Source organism: Polypterus senegalus, chromosome 15 (assembly GCF_016835505.1).
Source record: "Polypterus senegalus isolate Bchr_013 chromosome 15, ASM1683550v1, whole genome shotgun sequence".
NCBI classification, from domain to species: domain Eukaryota; kingdom Metazoa; phylum Chordata; class Cladistia; order Polypteriformes; family Polypteridae; genus Polypterus; species Polypterus senegalus.
Window position 1 is genome coordinate 97,425,633 of NC_053168.1, and position 18,052 is coordinate 97,443,684.

Genomic DNA, 18,052 nt, shown 5'->3' on the forward strand with positions numbered 1-18,052 from the left:
AATTAAAGTCAGTGTTCACGACTCCACCATAAGAAAGAGACTGGGCAAAAACAGCCTGCATGGCAGATTTCCAAGACGCAAACCACTGTTAAGCAAAAAGAACATTAGGGCTCGTCTCAATTTTGCTAAGAAACATCTCAATGATTGCCAAGACTTTTGGGAAAATACTTTGTGGACTGATGAGACAAAAGTTGAACTTTTTGGAAGGCAAATGTCCCATTACATCTGGCGTAAAAGGAACACAGCATTTCAGAAAAAGAACATCATACCAACAGTAAAATATGGTGGTGGTAGTGTGATGGTCTGGGGTTGTTTTGCTGCTTCAGGTCCTGGAAGGCTTGCTGTGATAGATGGAACCATGAATTCTACTCTCTACAAAAAAATCCTGAAGGAGAATGTCCGGCCATCTGTTCGTCAACTCGAGCTGAAGCAATCTTGGGTGCTGCAACAGGACAATGACCCAAAACACACCAGCAAATCCACCTCTGAATGGCTGAAGAAAAACAAAATGAAGACTTTGGAGTGGCCTAGTCAAAGTCCTGACCTGAATCCAATTGAAATGTAATGGCATGACCTTAAAAAGGCAGTTCATGCTAGAAAACCCTCAAATAAAGCTGAATTACAACAATTCTGCAAAGATGAGTGGGCCAAAATTCCTCCAGAGCGCTGTAAAAGACTCATTGCAAGTTATTGCAAACGCTTGATTACAGTTATTGCTGCTAAGGGTGGCCCAACCAGTTATTAGGTTCAGGGGGCAATTACTTTTTCACACAGGGCCATGTAGGTCTGGATTTTTTTTCTCACTAAATAATAAAAACCATCATTTAAAAATTGCATTTTGTGTTTACTTGTGTTATATTTGACTAATGGTTAAATGTGTTTGATGATCAGAAACATTTTGTGTGACAAACATGCAAAAGAATAAGAAATCAGGAAGGGGGCAAATAGTTTTTACACCACTGTATATGTATATATGTATGTATACAGTATATATATATGTGACAGCAACACTCATAACAGTGACAAAACAATTACATTGACAATCAGGTTACGTTATTTTCAAAATGTTTCCTTTTCTTTTTTAATACTTCTTTAACACACTACTTCTCCGCTGCGAAGCGCGGGTATTTTGCTAGTATATATACTATATATATATATATATATATAAAATATATATATATATATATATAAAATATAGATATAGCCATAGATATAGATATATAAATGTATATATATATATATTGTGGACACTGGCCCGGACACAGACAGACGGACATCTTTGTTTTGACCCAACACACCATTTATTTCCACTAATATTTACAAAAGTCTACCGTGTAGTCACATCCCAGTGCCTCTTGCACCGATCCCCCAAAGTCCAGGCCACACAGTCCTTTTCTGGCCACCTCCTGTCCTGTTGCCAGCTTTGTCTTCCTTACTCCCGACTCTCGCCCCGACTGCTGGGAGGCGGCCCCTTTTATGGGAACCCGGATGGGTTGGCGGAAGTGCCGGCTGCGCACCCGGAAGCCATCCGGGTGTCCCTTGCTGCCTAGCGGTGGCCACGGGCCCCTACAGGGTTGGGCTTCCATGCCCCCTACCCGAGGCCACCAATGTAACCAGGGCGGACACCCCCTCGTGCTCTGGTGGAGGTACAGGCCCTCCTACGGTCCTCCTGGGCGTCCTGGCCCGGGCTCCCGCCTCAGCCAGGTGCCACAGTGCCCCACCGCTAGCGAAGACACGTGGGTCCGAGCGACACTTCCCGAAAGGGCAGCACGTCCCCAGTGAGGGTCCTACTCTGCCCCAGGGTCCAACACGCACCCTGGGACATCCGCTTCGGCACCCTCCGGCGCCAACGTGCCCCTCTGGTTTGCGCCGCTCCTGTCTCCACTGTCCCCGCCAGCTGGGGATCCATCAGCCTCCCAGCGCGGAGCCCTCCCGCGGAGCGGCCTGTTCCAGGAGGGCAGGTCCCAGACGACGTTGGGTCCAGGGCTCGTCAGGGCTTCGAACCTGTGAAATAAGCAAAGGGAGGGCCAGAAGCACTGCCTGGATACTTGCCCCGAGCATCCTGTCGGTCTCTGTACCGGCAGCGCTCCGCCCCCCTATCGACAGCCCACAACTTGCCTGTTTGGGTCCTCCGCCGCAGGTTCCCTGCCCGTCCTTCTGGTGTCAACAGGTCCGTTCTCGCAGGTGGCTCGCCCAGCCGCCCAGGGGTTTCCCTCTGCCACCGACGACCTTCCTCCGGACGCGGGCACCCAGCGCAGCGTCCCCTCCTATCGAAAGAACCGGCATTCACCCTTCGGTTCCTCCTTCTCCTCTTGGACGGCCTGACGGTCTGGGTCTGAGCATGGCAAAAGCTCAAATCTAGCCCCGTCTGTGTCCAGGCAGAGCGACAGGAGACAGCTGCGGGCTTGGAGCGCAGGGCGCTAGGACCCAGGGCACTCATCAGCCCCGATCCTACCAACCCCTGCGTGCTCGATCTCAACGTCTCGCAGACTGTCAGCCCCGTCGCATCCGCTGTTGGGGAATTTCCTACTTGATGCCGGTCCTCCTTCGGAAAGTCACGGCTGTTTTCGGCAAATCCCCCCACATGCTTTACGGGGACGGCAATACTTACCACCCCCGCGGTGCTCTGCTGGCCTCCGGTTCCAGCGCCGCGCCGATCCTCCGTCTCCCACAGCGTCTCTCCCGACACGACTACCTTCCCCGTCAGCTGCTGCAACCGAGCGACGAGAGCACTCAGCACCTGTGTCAAAGGCGAACACATAGAGACAGACGGTGGTGGGCTTTCCTGTCCATCAGCCCCACTCCCCGCCTGTCTCCTGTGGGCCAGCCCCTCTGGCCCATTCGGGTCTCTCATAGGCACGAGACTGGCATTCCTTGGTCCCGCCTCCATCCAATCATCGGCGGGCACGCAAGACACAATGGCCAATCCCGTGCCTGTCAGCCTGGTGTGGCGGAAGTGCTGGGCTCCAGGGCTGTTCAGGCAGCGGGGCGCCGCCTGGCGGTGGCCACGGGCCCCTACAGGGCTGGGCTTCCATGCCCCCTTCCCGGGGCCACCAACGTAACCAGGGCGGACACTCCCTCGTGGTCTGGTGGAGGTACAGGCCCTCCTCTGGTCCTTCTGGGCGTCCCGGCCGGGCTCCTGCCTCGGCCGGATGTAGCAGATGATGGTCTGGAAGTGGGGCGCCACCTGGCGGTGGCCACGGGCCCCTACAGGGCTGGGCTTCCATGCCCCCTACCCGAGGTCACCAGCGTAACCAGGACGAACGCCCCCTCACGGTCAAAGTAAAAAGTATGTGAACCCTCTGGAGTTATCTGGTTTATTGCATGAATTGGTCATAAAAAGTGATCTGATCTTCATCTAAGTCACAGGTACTGATATACGCTTGGAGCTTAAGCCAGTGACACACAAAAAATTCTACTCTTTCATGTCTTTATTTTACAGACGCATTCAACGTTCACAGTGGTAGTGGAAAAAGTAAGTGAACCTTGGGATTTAATAACTGGTTGACCCTCCTTTGGCAGCAATGACCTCAACCAGGTGCTTCCTGTAACTGCAGATCAGACCTGCACATCATGCGTGGGAATTTTAGCCCATTCTTCCCTGCAGAACTGCCTTAACTCTTCCAAATTCTTTGGTTGTCTTCTGTGTATGGCTCTCTTCAAGTCATTCTACAGCATCTCATTAGGATTGAGATCTGGGCTCTGACTGGGCCACTCCAAAAGGCAGAGTTTGTTCTTCTGAAGCCATTGTGCTGTGGATATGTTGCGATGTTTGGGGTCATTGTCCTGTTGCATCACCCAGCCTCTTCTGACCTTACGTTGACGGGCAGACACCCTCATATTATCCTGGAGAATTTGTTGATAAACTTGTGAATTCATTTTCCCCTAAATGATGGCAAGCTGTCCAGGCCCTGATGCAGCAAAGCAGACCCAGATCATGATGTTCCCTCCACCATATTTTACTGTAGGGATGATGTTTTGATGTTGTTATACAGTGCACTTTTTGCGCTAAATGAAGTTCTGCTTGTTCCTTCCAAATAGTTCAATTTTGGTTTCATCACTCCATAAAACATTTTCCCAGTACCGTTGTGGAGTGTCCAAGTGCTCTTGCGCAAACTTCAGGCGTTCAGCAATGTTCTTTTTTGATAGCAGTGGCTTCCTTCTTGGTGTCCTTCCATGGACTCCTTTCTTGTTCAATGTTTTGCATGTAGTTGACTCATGAACAGAGATGTTAGCCAGTTCTAATGACTTCTTCAAGTCCTTTGCTGTCACTCTAGGGTTCTTCTTTACCTCATTGCTGACTTTGTGTTGTGCTTTTGGGATCATCTTGGCAGGGCACCCACTTCTAGGCAGAGTAGCCACAATACCAAATTGTCTCCATTTATAGACAACTCGCCTAACAGTAGACTGATGAATATCTAAAATCTTTGAGATGACTTTGTAAGCCTTTCCAGCCTTATGTACATTAACAATTCTCGATCGTAGCTCTTCAGACAGCTCTTTTGTGCGAGGCATGATTCCCATCTGGATACAGTGCATCCGGAAAGTATGACTTCACAGTGCATCACTTTTTCCACATTTTGTTATGTTACAGCCTTATTCCAAAATGGATTAAATTTATTTTTTTCCTCAGAATTCTACATACAACACCCCATAATGACAACGTGAAAAAGTTTACTTGAGGTTTTGCAAATTTATTAAAAATAAAAAAACTGAGAAATCACATGTACATAAGTATTCACAGCCTTTGCTCAATACTTTGTCGATGCACCTTTGGCAGCAATTATAGCCTCAAGTCTTTTTGAATATGATGCCACAAGCTTGGCACACCTATCCTTGGCCAGTTTCACCCATTCCTCTATGCAGTACCTCTCAAGGTCCATCATGGTTAGATGGAAAGCGTCGGTGCACAGTCATTTTAAGATCTCTCCAGAGATGTTCAATGAATGTGCTGGTCTGTGCTCTGGCTGGGCCACTCAAGGACATTCACAGAGTTGTCCTGAAGCCACTCCTTTGATATCTTGGCTGTGTGCTTAGGGTCGTTGTCCTGCTCAAAGATGAACCGTCGCCCCAGTCTGAGGTCAAGAGCGCTCTGGAGCAGGTTTTCATCCAGGATGTCTCTGTGCATTGCTGCAGTCATCTTTCCCTTTATCCTGACTAGTCTCCCAGTTCCTCTTGCTGAAAAACATCCTCACAGCATGATGCTGCCACCACCATGCTTCACTGTAGGGATGGTATTGGCCTGGTGATGAGCGGTGCCTGGTTTCCTCCAAACGTGATGCCTGGCATTCACACCAAAGAGTTCCATCTTTGTCTCATCAGACCAGAGAATTTTGTTTCTCATGGTCTGAGAGTCCTTCAGGTGCATTTTGGCAAACTCCCTGCGGGCTGCCATGTGCCTTTTACTAAGGAGTGGCTTCCGTCTGGCCACTCTACCATACAGGCCTGATTGGTAGATTGCTGCAGAGAGGGTTGTTCTTCTGGAAGGTTCTCCTCTCTCCACAGAGGACCTCTGGAGCTCTGACAGAGTGATCATCGGGTTCTTGGTCACCTCCCTGACTAAGGCCCTTTTCCCCCGATCGCTCAGTTTAGATGGCCGGCCAGCTCTAGGAAGAGTCCTGGTGGTTTCAAAATTCTTCCACTTATGAATGATGGAGGCCGTTGTGCTCATTGGGACCTTCAAAGCAGCAGAATTTTTCTGTAACCTTCCCCAGATTTGTGCCTTGAGACAATACTGTCTCAGAGGTCTACAGACAATTCCTTTGACTTCATGCTTGGTTTGTGCTCTGACATGAACTGTCAACTGTGGGACCTTATATAGACAGGTGTGTGCCTTTCCAAATCATATCCAATCAACTGAATTTACCACAGGTTGACTCCAATTAAGCTACAAACATCTCAAGGATGATCAGGGGAAACAGGATGCACCTGAGCTCAATTTTGAGCTTCATGGCAAAGGCTGTGAATACTTATGTACATGTGATTTCTCAGTTTTTTTATTTTTAATAAATTTACAAAAACCTCAAGTAAACTTTTATCATGTTGTCATTATGGGGGTTGTGTGTAGAATTCTGAGGAAAAAAATGAATTTAATCCATTTTTGAATAAGGCTATATAATATAACAAAATGTGGAAAAAGTGATGCACTGTGAATACTTTCCGGATGCACTGTATGCTTCTTGTCAAAAGCACAAATTCAAACTTTATAGTGTTTTTTATCAATCAAAGTAATTCTAGGCCACACCTCTGAACTTGTTTCATTAAATTGACTTCAGGCGTGCTAAATTCTGACTGCAATGAGCTTTTTAAAAAGTCTTTAGCTTAGGGTTCGCTTCCTTTTTCCAAACTTCAGTTTCACAGTTTGAGTAATTTATTCAATATGGTCAAAAACTGTCTGAAAATCTGTGTATCTTTAGTTATAGGAGAATGTGTTTGTTCATTATTGTGACTGACATGAAGATGCGACCATGTTTTACATGGGAATTAGACATTCAGTAAACATAGAGAATTCCTAGGGGTTCACGTACTTTTTTACTTTGACTGTGTATACTCTATATATATATATATATATATATATATATATATATATATATATATATATACAGCATAAACCCACGCTAAGGAGAAGCGGTCGGATCATCTGCTGGCTTCCTGCTACTGGCAATCTGCATGTCCTGCTTGTCGCTTGTCATTATTTTTAGAGCTGGGAGCACATGATGTCTGTCTGCCAAAAGCATTCCAACAACTGCTTGGTTAGATGTCCATGAACTTGTTTTAAATGTTGTCTCACCACCTTGTCCCACGTGACATTAAAGTGTTTCTCGTGGGACGTCAAATTGCAGTCTCTTGTCACTAAGACTCATTTAAGGTCACTGCGAGATGGTTCGTGGCCAATCTTTTTCATCTCAAGAGTTTTTAAAGTGTCTTCCGAGAAGATCACTTCTCGTCTCCCTGGTCTCCCTTTCACCAAGATTTTTTTTATAATAGATATATATTCACCACAGCCATGTCCACCCTTTTTACAAAATCCACTGTCATCTCACCTTCTTCATTCCACTCCTTGACACCATACCTGCCCATAACATTCTTATACCCTCTGTTCCTTTCACCAACATGTCCATTGAAATCCTACACTATCTGATAGATAAAAAAAAATAATTTCCCAAAAGGGATTTAATTTTGGCAGTCCCAAAGCATATGCCTAAGTGAGGTCGGAACTACCTGGTATCATTCACAATTAGGACCCAATTATTTATATATTTTAGATTTAATTTAGTTTTAATTTGTAGAGGTGTGCCCAGTGTACAATTTTCAGCTTAATTACAGCACATTTTGTACATACAGTGGTGTGAAAAACTATTTGTCCCCTTCCTCATTTCTTATTCTTTTGCATGTTTGTCACACAAAATGTTTCTGATCATCAATCACATTTAACAATTAGTCAAATATAACACAAGTAAACACAAAATGCAGTTTTTAAATGATGGTTTTTATTATTTAGGGAGAAAAAAATCCAAACCTACATGGCCCTGTGTGAAAAGTAATTGCCCCTTGTTAAAAATAACCTAACTGTGGTGTATCACACCTGAGTTCAATTTCCGTAGCCACCCCCAGGCCTGATTACTGCCACACCTGTTTCAATCAAGAAATCACTTAAATAGGAGCTGCCTGACACAGAGAAGTAGACTAAAAGCACCTCAAAAGCTAGACATCATGCCAAGATCCAAAGAAATTCAGGAACAAATGAGAACAGAAGTAATTGAGATCTATTAGTCTGGTAACGGTTATAAAGCCATTTCTAAAGCTTTGGGACTCCAGCGAACCACAGTGAGAGCCATTATCCACAAATGGCAAAAACATGGAACAGTGGTGAACCTTCCCAGGAGTGGCCGGCTGACCAAAATTACCCCAAGAGCGCAGAGACGACTCATCCGAGAGGTCACAAAAGACCCCAGGACAACGTCTAAAGAACTGCAGGCCTCACTTGCCTCAATTAAGGTCAGTGTTCACGACTCCACCATAAGAAAGAGACTGGGCAAAAACGGCCTGCATGGCAGATTTCCAAGACGCAAACCACTGTTAAGCAAAAAGAACATTAGGGCTCATCTCAATTTTGCTAAGAAACATTTCAATGATTGCCAAGACTTTTGGGAAAATACCTTGTGGACTGATGAGACAAAAGTTGAACTTTTTGGAAGGCAAATGTCCCGTTACATCTGGCGTAAAAGGAACACAGCATTTCAGAAAAAGAGCATCATACCAACAGTAAAATATGGTGGTGGTAGTGTGATGGTCTGGGGTTGTTTTGCTGCTTCAGGACCTGGAAGGCTTGCTGTGATAGATGGAACCATGAATTCTACTATCTACCAAAAAATCCTGAAGGAGAATGTCCGGCCATCTGTTCGTCAACTCAAGCTGAAGCGATCTTGGGTGCTGCAACAGGACAATGACCCAAAACACACCAGCAAATCCACCTCTGAATGGCTGAAGAAAAACAAAATGAAGAGTTTGGAGTGGCCTAGTCAAAGTCCTGACCTGAATCCAACTGAGATGCTATGGCATGACCTTAAAAAGGCGGTTCATGCTAGAAAACCCTCAAATAAAGCTGAATTACAACAATTCTGCAAAGATGAGTGGGCCAAAATTCCTCCAGAGCGCTGTAAAAGACTCATTGCAAGTTATCATAAACGCTTGATTGCAGTTATTGCTGCTAAGGGTGGCCCAACCAGTTATTAGGTTCAGGGGGCAATTACTTTTTCACACAGGGCCATGTAGGTTTGGATTATTATTTTCTCCCTAAATAATAAAAAACATCATTTAAAAACTGCATTTTGTGTTTACTTGTGTTATATTTGACTAATGGTTAAATGTGTTTGATGATCAGCAACATTTTGTGTGACAAACATGCAAAAGAATAAGAAATCAGGAAGGGGGCAAATAGTTTTTCACACCACTGTATTAATGGAGAAGGAATGTTGTGGGGGGCAAATAGTTTTTCACACCACTGTATTAAAGGAGAAGGAATGTTGTGAACTATCAAATTATATAAAATACTAGCGACTGGGAGCCCGATCGAATCAGGCTACAAATTCTACGTTTGTGAAATCCATACTTTCTCTGCATAGAATTATTTGTTTTTTTAAGTCCTTGAAATGATTTTGTTATCATGGCACTAATTTGTGCTTAAAATAGACCTTTTCGGCCAATTTAATGAGAGCTTTCTGTTTAAACGGGGTTGTGAAACGTGAACTCAGCTCTTCGACACACCTCATTTGATTTTTTACGGCAAACAAATTTTCAAAACAAACCATATTTTGCGACTCTAATCAGAGTTGGAGTTTTAGATCTGAGATTGGGCAAAATTTAAACAATGACAATTGTTAATACCCCGCCGTCATTACCCAATAGATGTCAGAAGGATGGATGCCAAAACTGAACTGCCCAAAGATAGATTTCGACGTACCAAGCAAATGGCGATATGTTCTACATTACTTACGGTTCCAGAGCTGTCGAAGGGTTTAAGTCAGTCAACGATGTTAGTCCTGGAAAGTACGCCCCACCAAACCAACGTTCCAAAAACCAACTGATCTTACTGTTATCTGCTCGAACCAACACTAACTTACTATACTCGGCCATCCAGCGACGTCACTGAAGCATTCAAACATTCTTAGCCAATCATGCAATACTACGTCCACGTTTGCCATGTTATGTTCTAACTACAGAGGCAGAGTCCCATTGCATGGTTCTAAATTGTATTGAGTTGAGGTATTGACGCGAACACCATACATACAGGGTATTGACAGGAACACTATACATACGGGGTATTGATGCGAACACTATACATATGGGGTATTGACGTGAACACCATACATATGGATAGCATCAAATTATATATAAGGATTGATAGAGAGGCCTCTTTCCCAGCATTGCCAAAGGTGGTCTAGCAAAGTGCATTGTAACATTATCTCTCTATTATAAAAAAAAATCTTGGGGTTAAGACATGGAGAAGAGACGTGATCTTCTCAGAGGACAATTTGAAGTCCCGCTCTTAAAACAATGACAAGCGACAAGAAAAACACGCAGCTTGCCAGCAGTAGAAAGCCAGCAGATGATCCGACCGCTTCTCCTTGCGTGCGTTCAGCCACCCTAACCCCCCACACAACGCGAGCGGTAGAGACACGAAGTGGCAAAAGGACAGCTGCTGTACAGGCTTTGAAATGATCAGGCAGTGCGACAAGAATAACAGGCAGTTCGCCAGCAGCAACAAGCCAGCAGATGATCTGACCGATTCTCCTTAGTGTGTGTTCAGCCGCACCCCCCCCTTCAAAACACGAGCGGCAGAGATATGAAGTGGCAAAAAGGACAGCAGCTGTACAGGCTTTAAAATGATTGACGGGCAGCGTGACAGCAGCAGCAGCAGCAGCAGCAGCAGAAAGACAGCAGATGATCTGACCGCTTCTCCTTAACATCACCCCCCCCCTTCACAACGTGAGCGGTAGAGACACAAAGTGGCAAAAGGACAGCAGCTGTACAGACTTTGAAATAATCGGGCAGCGAGACAAGCAGAACAGGCAGCTGTCCAGCAGCAGAAAGACAACAGATGATCTGACGGCATCTCCTTAGTGTGCGTTCAGCCGCACGCCCTTCACAATGCGAGCAGCGTTATACGTCCTGCGAGAAAGAGATGTAACTACACCCGGGGCTGGAAATAAATGACAAGTATTGTTTTTACAAAAGTTTTAAAGTAAAAGTGAAAATAATGCATATGTAACAATTTCCATGAAAATAACAATCTCTTTAAATTGTATATCCGGTGAAACAAATACGGGGGGGTGGGCGAGCGAAGCGAGCAGGGGGAGGAGCCCCCTAGTTTAATAAAGTCTGGAGATGCTGCTAGTGGTTTCATAGTTGAGTGAGTGAAGCACATCTGATCTATACTAATAAAAGGCAAAGCCCTGACTGACTGACTTACTGACTCACTGACTGACTGACTGACACATCACTAATTGTCCAGCTTCCCGTGTAGGTGGAAGGCTGAAATTTGGCAAGCTCATTCCTTACAGCCTACTTACAAAAGTTAAGCAGGTTTCATTTCAAAATTCTATGTGTAATGGTCATAACTGGAACCTACTTTCGTCCATATATACGGCCATAGCCTGCAGCTCAGTCGCCGTGTGAGGCGAAGTTGCGTCCCGCATCATTACGCCTCCCACGTAATTTAGTGCCTGCCCATATAAGGCCGTCTGTCAGCAGCAATCCAATAGACACGCTGCCGCTAAATATTCGTGGGTGAAGGACTGTGCTTATGCAAACGAAGACACTGCCCCTGGCGTTTGTCATGCCTATGACGAATACGATATTCATGAGATACAAGTTTAATGAGAAGACGCAGGGTATAAACGAGACTTTTGATCACTTTGTAACTGAGTTAAAATTGCTGTAACGGAGTTAAAATTGCTGGTGAAGGACTGTGCTTATGCAAACGAATAGGAAAGCAAGGTGTAAAGATTAACTTTAAATTAAGTTCATAGACACTCTGCCGCTGGCGTTTGTCATGCCGAGAGACTGTGTTTGTGGAGGGATGGACAGTTAAGGCGGGTGGGGGAGTCACATCATCATCTCCCCTCCCATTTACGTCATTTCATTCACTTCATTTCGCTCCGAGCTCAGCTCCGCAGCTGATTCGGTCTTGCCATTCTTTTTCCTTAGTGTTTAGTCCTCTCTCCATTACCGATTTATATAAAGGAGAGTTGAGTTTCGAGAGACTGTGTTTGTGGAGGGATTGACAGTTAAGGCAGGTGGGGGAGTCACGTCATCATCTCCCCTCCCATTCATGTAATTTCATTCACTTCATTTCGTTCCGAGCTCAGCTCCACATTTTCCTTAGTTTTTATTCCTCTCTCCTTTACTGATTTATATAAAGGAGAGTTGAGATCCAAGAGACTGTATTTGTGTGTTTGTGGAGGGATTGACAGTTAAGGCGGGTGGGGGAGTCACGGCATCATCTCCCCTCCCATTCATCTCATTTCATTCACTTCATTTCGCTCTGAGCTGAGCTCCGCAGCTAAAACGGTCTTGCGGAAACAACTTTGTGATGCTGCCGCCAAATACCCACAGAAAAATCCACAAGTTAATGGACACGCTGTCGTTAGAGTTTCTCCACATTCTGAATCCTCCAGGCACTCCTGAGCATTATCTAATTTTGAGGTTTGGAACACCAATAATGTTACTGAAAAACTTACAACCACGGAAACTTTGTAGCAGCACAAGACTTCAGGTTACGTGTCTGCAAAAGAACCTAGTTGAGGAAACTATTTTTACTGACAGTTGCTCAGGGGAGAGACTTTTTATTCCTCGCATCCCCATTATATCCTCTGATCTCCCATTTCAATTCAAATGCCTCCAATTTCCAGTAAGGCTGTGCTTTGTGATGACAATTAATAAGTCTCAGGGACGGACCCTACAAAAGGTTGCCATTGATTTGAGGCAAGATTGCTTTTCACATGGCCAACTATACATTGCATGCTCAAGAGTAAGCTCGCACAGCTTGGTCATATTACAACCGGAGTGCTGAACTGACAACGTGGTATACAAAGAGATCCTTAACAAATAATTATTGGTATATTTTCTCTCAGTTTAAAAAGGTTTACTTTTCTTCTTAATAAAAATTTAACAGTAGTACTTCGCCGCTGCGAAGCGCGGGTATTTTGCTAGTTACTAATAAATTATCAATGACCAGAAAACCTTTTACAAGATTTCTTCCAGATTAAAACAGTTAGGTGTGTATTCTTCATTGGTCTCTTCTTTCCGTTGTTTCAAATATTTGTAACCCAGTAATATAGCTGAAAGTCTGACATTAGCATGATACCATCTGCTTTTGATGATTGTTATTTTTGATTTTTTAACACAGTGTTTTTGACATATAAAAAAGCGAACAATAGCATTGAGCTTTTTAAAAAAGTATTATTAATAAATGTAAGATTACTTTGAAACAGGAATACAAATTTTGGGAGGACATTCTAACTATATTAACTTTGTCAGCTAGAATTGTGAAGAATTGACCATCTATTAATATCTTGTTTAGTGGTTTTCATAAACCTGCCAAAACTCTTAATAAAAAGATCTTTGTTTTTTTGTGGTTGTAACTCCCATATAATTGAACTAGTCTGAAACAGATAACTATATTTAGTAGATTATAGATTCTTTACAAGCTACTGTATGTCAGATCTTGCAACATTGTCATAATATCAGAAGTGGAATCCTACTTTACCTGAGTGAACTACAGAGTTCTTTATCCAAAAGATATGGTGTTTCAGATGCTTTCAGCTTCTTAAGCGGCTTTTTCCTAATAACTGATGTTCTGATAATTTCAGGTGATCCTTGTTGCAAATGAAGCTGCCAAAGAGGCAATCCCCGAAGAGCTCAGCTTGGCTCTTGTCCTTACAATTTATGAGGCAAAGGGTCTGGAATTTGATGATGTCCTGCTTTACAACTTTTTCACAGATTCTGAGGTAAGATACAAGGATTTGCTACTTCCCTTGAAGTATCCTGAAAAATGCAATAACCTTTCTTTTTTTTATCCTAACATCCTTTAATTTTTTTAATCCTTACATATCATGCACATGCACATGCCCAATAGAGCGTAAACGATACAGATACAAAATAACATCTCAGATTTGTTTAATTCAGTTTACAGTTGCAGGGGGTTACAACACTTGGCAGTGTGACAGTGTGTTTTGCAAGTTCCAAACAGTCATCCTCACACAGTGTTCCTGTAGAAATTCACTCCGACCTAATGACAATATGCAGACTTTATATAGACAACAATCAGATGTTGGATTTGAATTCAGAATGCTGCAGCTATGAGCAGGAAGTGCTACTTAATCTACCACCATGTTGGCCTTTTTTCCTGTCATCCATTTAACTAGTTATTTTAGAAATTCAGTACATCCCAAATAAGCTCACATCCTGATACGGCATCTCCCCAGTTCAAGATTGTAAAGAACTGCATCTTTTTGTTTATATATTTAAAAATTAATTTCTAAGATTTCTTACCTGGACTTTTTCCCTGGAAATATCAAAGTGGTCAGTTACAAGCATGGAGAACGGTTTCATTAGGACATTCTGAAATGGAGAAGTGATACCAAGGCAGGTGGAGTCCCGTTATGCTTGCTAACACTTACTGGATTCTGAAGATGAATATTACTGAGGTCAAGTACAGCAGAAAGTAGTAAACCTTTACCTTTCTGGATGCACCCTGCATACACACACATTCACACACACGCACACACACATATATACTTGTGGATTTGCCTGCGAGTATTTAGTGGCAGCGTCTCTATTAAGTTGTGAATTTGCCTGTGAGTATTTAGCGGCAGTGTCTCTATTAAGTTGTGGATTTTTCTGCGAGTATTTAGCGACAGCGTCTATATGAACTTGTGGATTTGCCTGCGAGTATTTAGCGACAGCGTGTCTTTTAACTTGTGGATTTTTCTGCGAGTATTTGGCGGCAGTTTCACGAAGTTGTTTCCGTCTAGCTGGATCAGAAAATGTACCACAACGTCTGACACACCTCATTTTTACTGTTTTCTCACAGCTTGGATTGCTGCTGTCATGATCAGTTTGAGTTTCATGGTTTGTTTCAATTACATTAGTATTTGCAGGACTTGTGTTGAAGTGACATTCGGCATCTGTCAAGCGTTGTAAGCATACAACTGGCTTCATCGAAAACTTTGCATCCAGCTTTTAAGAGTTGAAACATTCATAAACGTCAAAGTGTCCACTACTCAAGTCGTCACCTGTGAATCTAAGATGTTTAAGAGGCATTGGCGGTTGTCCAAAGGTGTAATATAGTAACATATTTGGCCATTTCGGTACACTTGAAAGCGACAACCGAACAATTCAGCGGCAGCCATCAACTCGCATGCAGAAGCATAGGTGAAGGGCTTAAGCATTTCACTCTTATAGTGCCCCTGTGTAGTATAATTATCTCCTGTACCATCATTAGTCCACACTTTGAACCTGTCCCAGTCATTCAATACATAAGACACAATGTTCCTCTGGATATCAAGACTGAGCCTGATATGGCCGCGCAATATGTAACATTGAGAATGAAAAAGGCAGGCGGCATCTCCAGTGACCGAGCTGCAGGCTATGGATGTATATATGTACGTAAGTAGGATTCAGTTATGACCGTTACGTGTACAATTTCGAAATGAAACCTGCTTAACTTTTGTAAGTAACCTGTTAGGAATGAGCCTGCCAAATTTCAGCCTTCTACCTACACGGGAGTTTGGAGAATTAGTGATGAGTGAGTGAGTGAGTGAGTGAGTGAGTGAGTGAGTCAGGGCTTTGCCTTTTATTAGTATAGATTAAAAATGGAAAAAATAATTTCATGCCTGTATTTCAAATGCATATTGCCCATTGTGGGGTACAGCCCGGACACAGACAGGTAGACATGTTCTTTCTCCACACACGTTTATTTACAAGTTCCAAACACAAGTAAAGTGCACTAACCCAGTGCTGCAGCACCAATCACCCCTTACAGTCCTGGCCGCACAACAATGCCTTGCTCAGTCCTTCTGACCGCCTCCACTCCTCTCCTCCGAGCTCCGTCCTCTTCCACCCGACTCTTGCTGCCGACTGGAGGGATCGGTCCCTTTTATCCGCACCCAGATGAGCTCCAGGTGCTCCCCGACAATCTTCCGCTGACACGCCCCAGTGTGGCGGAAGTGCCGGCTGTTCTCCCGGAAGCTCTCCGGGTGTCCCTGCTTCTCTTCCCCCCAGCACTTCCTGGTGTGGCGGAAGTACTGGGGTCCAGGGTTCCCAAGGCATTGGGGCACCTCCTGGTGGTGACCACGGGCCCCTACAGTGTGGGGCTTCCATGCCCTGAACCCGTGGCCCCCAAAGCAACCAGGAAGACGGCCCCCACGTGATCCCAGATGGGCGCACGCCCACTTCCGGTCCTCCAAGGCATCACGACCGGGTCGTGGCACATGGCATCCTCGACACCATGTATAACGAAATGTGCCATAAAAACAATTATGCCACTGGAAAGATCATGCTTTAGCTAGTAAATGCACAAAATGTGAAGTTTGTACTTTGAACCAAACAGTATTTTCTTTGGGGTCCAACACACCAACATTTTGTTTCTATAAAGAGAAATACAAAGTATAGAGGCATGCTACATATAACCACAGACCTGTGTAATACAGTTATAAAAGGTTTCAGTGAATTCATATATGCTTTTTATGTCTAAATAGTGAATGTTTTTATTTCTTCTTTGGAGCACAGTGTTATATAGATGAAGCCATGTTACATGTATATCAGGTATTTATGCAGCTGTGACAAAGACACAGGCCTCTGTTGATTTTACATGGATTGACTCAGATGCAAACCTTTTGCAATTAGTTTTAGATTCCAAGAAAAAAAGATTATACTCTCACCCATGAGGGATAGCAGAAGCTAAGCTGATGTAACGGTGAAGGTTATAATTAATCGATTAATTATTTTCAACTGTCACAACTGCAAATAATTATAGGTTAAAAGTCAAATTACATGTAGTACCATCATTTACCGTACCTTAGCATTAGGCAGGAAAGCATGGCAGACAAATGTAATTTTAACTGTCACAGAAAATATTCACATACTGTATTCGTAATGAAATCACACAAATCACTGGAAGGGTTAAAAATAACAACAGTTTAAAAAATGATCCCATAAGAAGCAGTTTTAGCACATTTTCATACTACTACTATTATTTTGTGTCATTATTTTGTTAGTTGTAGCATTTATCTTGTCTCTTTTTGAATGTGTGAGTGTGCTTTATGCTTTAGCACTTATTGCCCCTTGCACTAATCAGGTTAACAAGAAGTGCCACGTATGTCACATTGCTACCGTGCTGCATGTTATGATAGTTAATATTTTCTTAATTATTTGTGAAGTTTATGAATTTTTAGAGAGTCCTGATAATTTGTAAGTATAGCTTTGAAGCGCAAATTTCGACTTTACTTTCCTTTTGGTATTTTGTTTAAAGACTTATTATATTTTATCATTATATTGTTAGTTTGCTGTAACACCATTTTGTTTCCAATATATAGCACTAATTTAGGCATTCAATGCTATGCAGATGAACTCATGCTATATATATATTATACCAGCACCGCATGTAGCAATTGTTCAGAATTTGTGGATATTTCTAGCAAACTCTATTGCAAGTGATGTTCATTGGTTCTTCTGGTTTCTGACTCGTAACTGTCGCACTACAAATTCTGATGCAGATTTATTTTCTAACTAGCAAAATACCCGCGCTTCGCAGCGGAGAAGTAGTGTGTTAAAGAAGCAATGAAAAAGAAAAGGAAACATTTTGAAAATAACATAACATGATTGTCAATGTAATTGTTTTGTCACTGTTGTGAGTGATGAGTGTTATTGTCATATACTGTATATATATATATATATATATGTATATATATATATATATTTACACACACACACATAAACATATATATATATACATATCTATACATATACACATATATACATAAATATATATATATCTACATATATACACATACATATACACGCACACATACATACATACACACACATATATACACACAAATACATATATATATATATACATAAACACACATATATAAACATATATATACATATACATACATATCTACATATATACACACACAGCTATTTCGTATCAGTGCAATACGCTGCTTGTTAAAATGGATAACTCCCGCTCTTACATGCAAGTCCATCCATCCATCCATTGTCTAACCCGCTGAATCCGAATTGGGTCACGGGGGTCTGCTGGAGCCAATGCCAGCCAACACAGGGCACAAGGCAGGAACCAATCCTGGGCAGGGTGCCAACCCACCGCAGGACACACACAAACGGGCCAATTTAGAATCGCCAATCCACCTAACATGCACGTCTTTGGATTGTGGGAGGAAACCGGAGCGCCCGGAGGAAACCCACGCAGACACGGGGAGAACATGCAAGCGAACCCGGGTCTCCTAACCGCGAGGCAGCAGCG

At 43.3% G+C, this 18,052-nt stretch overlaps 1 protein-coding gene across 2 annotated transcripts in view; it reads left to right on the forward strand.

Moving 5' to 3' along the window:
- The window catches only part of LOC120515738 (TPR and ankyrin repeat-containing protein 1-like), a 220,052-nt gene that overhangs the window by 84,633 nt on the left and 117,367 nt on the right, over window positions 1-18,052 (forward strand). For both annotated transcript variants that reach the window (XM_039737015.1, XM_039737016.1), the window contains exon 15: window positions 13,374-13,511. In XM_039737015.1, coding sequence (XP_039592949.1) covers window positions 13,374-13,511 — 138 coding nt within the window. The remainder of the gene's footprint in view (window positions 1-13,373; window positions 13,512-18,052) is intronic.